Source organism: Rattus norvegicus, chromosome 1 (genome assembly GCF_036323735.1).
Source record: "Rattus norvegicus strain BN/NHsdMcwi chromosome 1, GRCr8, whole genome shotgun sequence".
Lineage (NCBI taxonomy): Eukaryota > Metazoa > Chordata > Mammalia > Rodentia > Muridae > Rattus > Rattus norvegicus.
In genome coordinates, this window is record NC_086019.1 from 69,437,467 (window position 1) to 69,445,327 (window position 7,861).

General features: G+C 36.0%; 1 protein-coding gene across 1 annotated transcript; it reads left to right on the top strand.

Moving 5' to 3' along the window:
- Positions 1 to 5,705: 5,705 nt before the first annotated feature.
- Vom1r17 (vomeronasal 1 receptor 17) lies at positions 5,706 to 6,611 on the top strand. The gene has a single exon (NM_001167572.1). The coding sequence runs from the start codon at positions 5,706 to 5,708 to the stop codon at positions 6,609 to 6,611; it is 906 nt and encodes a 301-aa protein (NP_001161044.1).
- Positions 6,612 to 7,861: the final 1,250 nt, after the last annotated feature.

Sequence of the window (7,861 nt, forward strand, 5' to 3'; positions counted from 1 at the left end):
GAAAACTATACTCAACAATAAAAGAACTTCTGGGAGAATCACCAGTATTACAGAGCAATAGTGATAAAAAAAAACTGTATCGTTTAGTACAGACACATGCAGGTTGATTAGTGGAATAGAATTGAAGACCCATAAATGAACCCATACACCTATGGTCACTTGATATTTGACAAAGGAGCTCAAACCCTCCAATGGAAAAAAGATAGGATTTTCAACAAATGTTGCTGGTTCAACTGGAGGTAAGCATATAGAAGAATTCAAATTGACCCATTTTTATCACACTGCACAAATCTTAATTCCAAGTTGATCAAGGACCTCCACATCAAATGAGATACACTCAAACTAATAGAAGGAAAAGTGGGGAAGAGTCTCGAACACATGCTCACTGGGGAAAATTTCCTGAACCAAACACCAGTGGCTTATGCTCTAAGACAAGAATTGACAAATGAGACCTCATAAAACTGCAAAGCTTCTGTAAGGCAAAGGACATTGTCATTAGGACAAAAAGGCACCCAACAGATTTGGAAAATATCTTAACCAATCCTAAGTGTGATAGAAGACTAATATACAAAATATACAAGAAATTCAAGAAGATAGACTCCAGAGAGCTAAATAAACCTATTAAAATGGGGTACAGAACTAAACAAAGAATTCTCAGCTGAGGAATATCAAATGGTTTAGAAGTATGTATACAAATGCTCAACATCCTTAGTCATCAGAGAATTGCAAATCAAAACAACCCTGAGTTTCCTTTTCACACCAGTCAGAATGGCTAAGACAAAAAACTCAGGTGATAGAAGATGCTCAGGAGGATGTGGAGTAAAGAAACATCCCTCCATTGTTGGTGGAATTACAAATGTACAACCACTCTGGTAATTAGTGTGGAGGTTCCTCAGAAAATTACATTCCACTACCTGAGGACCTAGCTATACCTCTCCTAGGCATATACCCATAGATGCTCCAAAATACAACAAAGACATATGCTTCACTATGTTAACAGGATCCTAATTTATAATAGCCAGAAGCTAGAAAGAACCCAGATGCCCTTCAACTGAAATGGATACAGAAAATGTGGTATATCTACCCAATGGAGTACTACTCAGCAATCGAAAACAATGACTTCATGAAATTCATAGGCAAATGAAGGAGAAACCCTTGGTCTTTCCAAGGTTGAACCCCCTCATGAAGGGGAATGTGAGATGGGGGCAGCAAGGGGGGATGGATCGGGAGGGGAACACCCTATAGAAGAAGGGGATGGGTATTGGATAGGCAGCTTATGTCCAGGAGACCAGGAAAGAAAATAACATTTGAAATGTAAATAAAAATATGTAATAAAAATTATCTTTTACTATAAAACTCAAAATTATTTAGTAAGATAGTCCCTCCAAGCAACAGCTTAGTGTGTTCCCATTGCTAGTTACATTCTGATGTAAGTAGTACAAAAGAGCATGACAATAGAATTCCTTCACTTTTTTCACACTCTTTTGTAACTTGTAATGTGAAAGAAAAAATGCAACCTCTGACTATGGGGAATTAAACACAATTTGTTGCAGAATGTTGGATCACACAGTGAACCCCAAAATTGTCTTACTTACTGAAACCAAAACTGTTACTAGTTGTGGTGTGGCTCATCCCTGAGCACACAACTTGAATCCTTCTGGCTGGAAGACAAACATATCCTACTAGTATACACCTTTAGTCCATAAAATGAAGGTAAATATACTTTCAAGACAGAGTTATCCAGGTTTCAAACTGACGTCTAACTGAGTGGCAGATAAAGTGATTAATATGAGAGAGAGTTGACTGGATAGGATATGCGCAAGACTCATGAGAGGATATAGGATAGGATAGGCAGTTAAGGGAAAGAGAAAGGAAAAAAATGAAGCAGTTTTACACAGAGCGTTGTAGAAGACATTTTAAGAGAGAATAAGCAAGACAAAAGCAAAGGCAGAATGAGCTAGAGAATGAGAAAGAGCTCAAAAGATTAGAATAAATTGGTCAGAATTAGTTTGAGGCTAAGAGAGAGATAAGGCAGAATGAATCAGTCAGCTTTGAGAGGGGTTTGGGCCAGAACAGCTGAGTTGACCATCCAGCTAGAGTTCAGAATGACCAAAAAGAGGAGTGAGCTTGTTCATCAGTAATTTTTAGAGGCTGAAAACAATCTAGGCCTAGATGAGGTTGTACATTGTATGGAGGCTAAAACCTTACCTCACTAGGCTTACATTAATAGAGTAAAGCAGTAGGACTGATGATTTTAAGTCATTTCCAGGACCCTGGTAGAAATAGATGTGATTCCATCAATTAGTCCTCTGACCTTCAGTATGCCCCTAGGTCTCTGACCTTTAGTATGCCCTGACCTCTCTTCATGATACACTCTACGAGATTCCATCTGGATTCTCTTTTGGTGTTTCATCAAAGCAATCCAAGGAAAACTATGACTAAAGGACACAGGTACTTTTTATATAGTCTTAAATGCATTGTCTTCAGGCTTTGCAGTAATACTTTTAGTCCATCAGTTTCACTGGAAACTATGTGTCCTGTGGTAGATACCACTAATTATCCGAAAAGTCTTAGAGAAATAGTTTCTTGTTGATTTTTCACTATTTGCTGAATAAGGAATGGTATTTTATAATAAGCTGCCTCAACTTAGTTAGTGGTTTTGTGGCATTTCAAGGAATGCAGAGCTACCATTACAGTAAGCAGATACATTGTACAAATTAAGATTTGTCTTCCTAGCTGTTCTGTCCCCATTAAGTGGGTCCCTGAAATGTGTGACTTTCACTGGGAATATCTGAAAACATAGAGGTTCCCCTCAGATATAAACATATATTTAAAAAGGAAACATTCTTACTCATCTCTGCCTCAGAAAACTCAAAAGAAAAATAAACTTAACAAAAGGTGGAGAGAATGAATATATGATTACAAATATATTTAAAAGAAGGTTTAAAAGCATGACTGATTTTTGAAGAAAACAACAGTAGACCTATGATATCTACAGTCTGTGACGTTTGACCAGATCACTGTATCAGATATGAAATCCCAAATAACAAACAGGCGTCATAGCCATTTTTAAATGATTGGTTACTCCCATAACAGCTGTACCACTCTTGAACCACTTGCCTAGAAAGTCATCATTCTACCATGCAGGATACAGTGAGAGTATATTGTCGACAGTTTATATTTAGTTTTCTATACACTACATCATTAGTGCATGGTGCCATAGAAATGTGCTCTTACTAACTAGTTATCATAATCAAGCAAAAGCAATGTCAGCCCCCTCTGGTGTTTAGGCACCTCAGTCATCACATACCAATTAATCACAAAGAAAGATCATGTCCGGAAATGAAATTTGATTTGACAATTTAACAAATTTTCATTTAATAAATCCATCTGCTTATAGCAAAATTGTCCAGACATACATATTATCTCTCTTTAAGATTTTATTTCACTTCACTCAGTAATTTCTACTGTGATAAATGGTATTTTCTCATAAAAAACAATTGAACATTGACTACAGTTGAAAACCAAATAATGATGAATTATTTTGGACAACTAGAATTACTTCAGTAAATACTAGTCTGGATTTATACCATCTGGGTCATTTTATGGTTCAATTTCTTAATATCAAAATATATTTGTCATTGGTCTTCCATTCTATATATGACGATGACACCCTCTGAGATGAAGAAGACATAATAGATTTGTTTACAGAACACCTCAAATAATCCAGAAATACAATACACATGCATAACTCAATTAAAGACCTCAGACAGGCCACATTATTTCCTCAACTCTAACGTTGAGATCTGGTGACCTCTAGAAAACTAAGGAAATAACAACCTCTCTGAACTCTACAATATTCTCTTAAGAACTGACATCTGAAACTTCTAATTCTACTTTGGTAATAATCACCAGGTGAGAAAACTTCAGAACAACATGCTTGCCTGTTCAATCCCATATACAATGAACATTGCTACTATAAGTAAAATAATAATTGGTCTGAGAGGAGGAGAGGTCACTGAATCATAAATACATATCTGAAGCACAGGCTGCTTCCTTGCATATGACCACCTTGGGGCCATCATGCTGAGAAAAGCATCCCAGGAAGAGAAAGTCTGAAGAGACTGTAACAGACAACGATTTGAGAGCAGAAGGAAAAAAGGTAAAATGTGTGAGTATTTGTAAGTGATCATAGACGATATTAGGACATTGGACTCAATGTAGATTTTGGCAAGGCCACAGAAGACACACAGAAACTCCTAAAGAATGGATCAGGGAGAAATTAAAACAGGTTGTAAAAACACTGCTTTCCATTTCAAACTTCTCCCTTTCTTTAATGTTAGTGACTGCTGACCTCTGTCTTATTGGAAAAGAATTCTGGTGCTCATCAGGTCACATAATGTTCCTCTAAAAGGAAGCAAAGTTTCGATTATGAGGAAATTTGACTAGGGGAACCTGATGAAGGAAACTCTTTGTGTTTTGTTACCATGCTTAGCTTTGTGGGAAATTTGTATCTATGAGGTTTAGTCTTTGAGCTCTTGTACAAATGGAGACTATAGACATTGACGGACTTGGTCATAAGCATTTCATGGAGGATTCATTAGTATGTTGTTTGTGTCACAGATTGTAAGATGGTGCACTTTGAGTTCAACAAAGTTTTCATGAAATATTTCAAAATAACTTTCATAAATAAAATCAGATTTAAAAGTTCTCAAAGCATCAAATTGACAATAATAATAACTTGTGCTTCATCTAATAAACATGGCATATAATCAGAACTTCTAGGCTTACAACTATTATAACCTTATGTTTGTAATAAGGAGTAAAATGTGGTTCATAAAGCAATGGAGTTTCTTGTAAATAAAGATTTCATTTGAACAAAATTTCCTCTACCTCAGATTGAGAATGTAATTAATGGGAACAAAATTTTGAGAGTTTGAAAATACACAAATTGATTAAGATGTAAGAAAATTTTCTGAGCGCATAACAGTGGATATTTAAATAAAGGCATTTATAAACATTATTTCTTTCAGCCTTCAACCATTAGGCACAAATCGTTATTCAAATGTTGGAAAACATTCTCAAAGAAACTAAAAATGTGAAGACTGACCAGAAAATTGGGTTCTTTGGGATATCCTTTTCTCTCACTCCCAAATTTCGCTCTGAGCAAAAAATATTCTAAACAGTACTGCCTATTATTATAGTAATCCCACATCTACCAGTGCCAATGGTAGAAGTTGTCCCTTATCACATTGCATGTTGCAAATATACCGATAATTTACAAAATTCAATTTTTATTTCCTTAAGTAGAAAACCACATTATTTGGGTATCAATAAAGAAATTATCTGGGTTCTTAAACTAATACTGATTTGGTTGCCATCTAACCACATTTTGCATGGGTTTATGTGTATTTCCCAAAATTAAATGTATACCATTTGATTATTGGCCAATTGTTTCAACAGGCTCATTGCTGTGCTTCAGACACTAGATATTTTGTGCCTGGAGTATTAATGAGACACTGTGTGTTTGAACATACAAATATTTGAGTACTTTGTTCCATATTCAGTAACTTTCATATGTACCGTTGATACATGACAGATTGAATATTTATGATAGAGAATGTTGTGTATCCTGTGACAACGTACAAGTGGCCTCAGCCTTATCTTTTGAGTTAGTATCCTCAGTGAGAGGAGGAACTGACCATATGAATGCCAGTGAACTGTCTATAGGAGTGATCATCTTGTCTCAGACTGTGATTGGAGTTTTGGCTAATTTCTTTCTCCTCTACCACTGTATGATTCTTTACTTAACAAGGTACAGGTTGAGGTCTATAGACTGTGTTCTGATGCAGTTAAGTGTAGCCAACATCTTAACAATTCTGTCCAAAGGCATACCCCAGACAATTGCAGCTTTTGGCTTGAAAGACTTCCTCAATGATATTGGATGCAAACTGACTTTCTTTGTTCACAAAGTAGGTAAAAGTGTTTGTATTGGTAGCACTTCCTTTCTCAGTGTACTCCAGGCCATCATCATCAGTCCCAAGGATTCCAGATGTCCAAAGCTTAAAGTAAAAGTGCGCAAGTATATTTGTTATTCTGTGTGGGTGATCTTTTTCATTATAAGCATTCTTAATCTTTTGCATCTGAGGGCACCATATACCAATGAAAGTACAATAACTCTGAAATCTTTTGTATACTGCTATTGTGTTCGTCATGACCCAACCAGTGACATCCTACATGCAGTATTGGTGTCAGGTCCTGACATAATTTTCCTAGGTCTCATGCTGTACACCAGTGGCTTCACGGTTCTAACCCTGTATAGGCATAAGCAAAAGATGCAACAAATGCCCAGGATGAATGTTTCTTCTATATCCTCCCCTGCATCCAGAGCCACCAAAACAATCCTTCTCCTAGTCAGTACTTTTGTCTCCTTTTACACAATCTCTACTCTATGTCATCTCTTAGTAGTTATCTTGTATAATCCCAGCTGGATTCTAGTGAATGTGGCTGCAATGTCTGCTTCGTTTTTCCCCACTGTTTATCCCTTTCTCCTCATGAGCCATGATTCTTGGGCACTCAGCTTCTGCCTGCTCTTGAAAAGGAATAGGTAATTTCACAAAGACTCTAGCCAAGAACTGAACTGAAAGCTTCTGGTAACGTCTAACATGGTTATTAAATCTCTCTGAAAGAAATGTCAGCATAGTAACAGACATGATAATTAACTGTGGAGGCTTTTGCATGTAAAGGATGCATACCCCTGTTCTGCAAATGAGTGTGTTCACACACACACAGACACACAAATATATATAATGAATAAATATATGTATGTAATTATTGGAGTCATTTTCACACAAGATAGTAAAACATTGTATCCAATTATTTTCATTGTACAGCAAGCTATATATTTGCATGATCGTATAAAATAGCTAAATTATAAAAGCTAGTGAAAATTAGATAAACTTTAGGTTTTGGGTAACGGTAGTAAAATTAAAACAAAAGAAAACAAAACAAAATGCTAAATACTTTTCTCCTGTTTTTTCTGGATTTAGGGTGTTTTACCATGAAGTAAATACTATACCTGTTTGATGGAAGTCTATGTTTATATCTTATTTGTTCCTTTGTTCTGCTGCATTCAATACTTCAGCCAATTATTTTTAAATAGAAGGTACAGTTAAGGCCTACATTTGCTGTTCCTCTTGTGCACATGTGACATTGTATGTTCTTTCCCTAATCATACCCACACTTTGAATTCAAACATATACCTTTAACATATTTCATTGTGCTCTGAGTGTGCACAAAAGAATTTTCTACTTTGGATATAGCTCTGCATTAATTTTTGAAATGGAATCCAATGAAATGTGTCACATATCTGCTGCCTGAGTCTCCTCATGAATCAATGCACAACAGGCAGACCGTATGAACTCTTGAACAGATCATCTTAAACAATTTTCACTTCCCATAGAGGACGTATATCTGTATGTATGACTTGTATTTGACTATTACAATTTTGTGCTTTATATTGTCTCTCTGTTTCTACATGCTCTGATAAAACTCACTTCTTTGAATATTAATGAATCAACATGTATAATGATTTCTTCAGTGCCAAAGAGATGGATCAGCAGTTACAAATTTGTTCTCTTATCACAAAGCCTAGAGTCTAAGTACCTCCGCGCATTAGCTAACCTTTGACTGTAACTCCAAATCTCGGAATGCAATGTCCTCTTCTCAAATTCCCAGGCACTCAAACATGAATACAAAACTTAAAAACAATGAGAATAAATCTCAAGAATACTTTGCTTTCTTGACCCACATACTGTGTGTATTGGAGAAGTTCTCAGTGTCTCCTCAAATGCATGGTAAT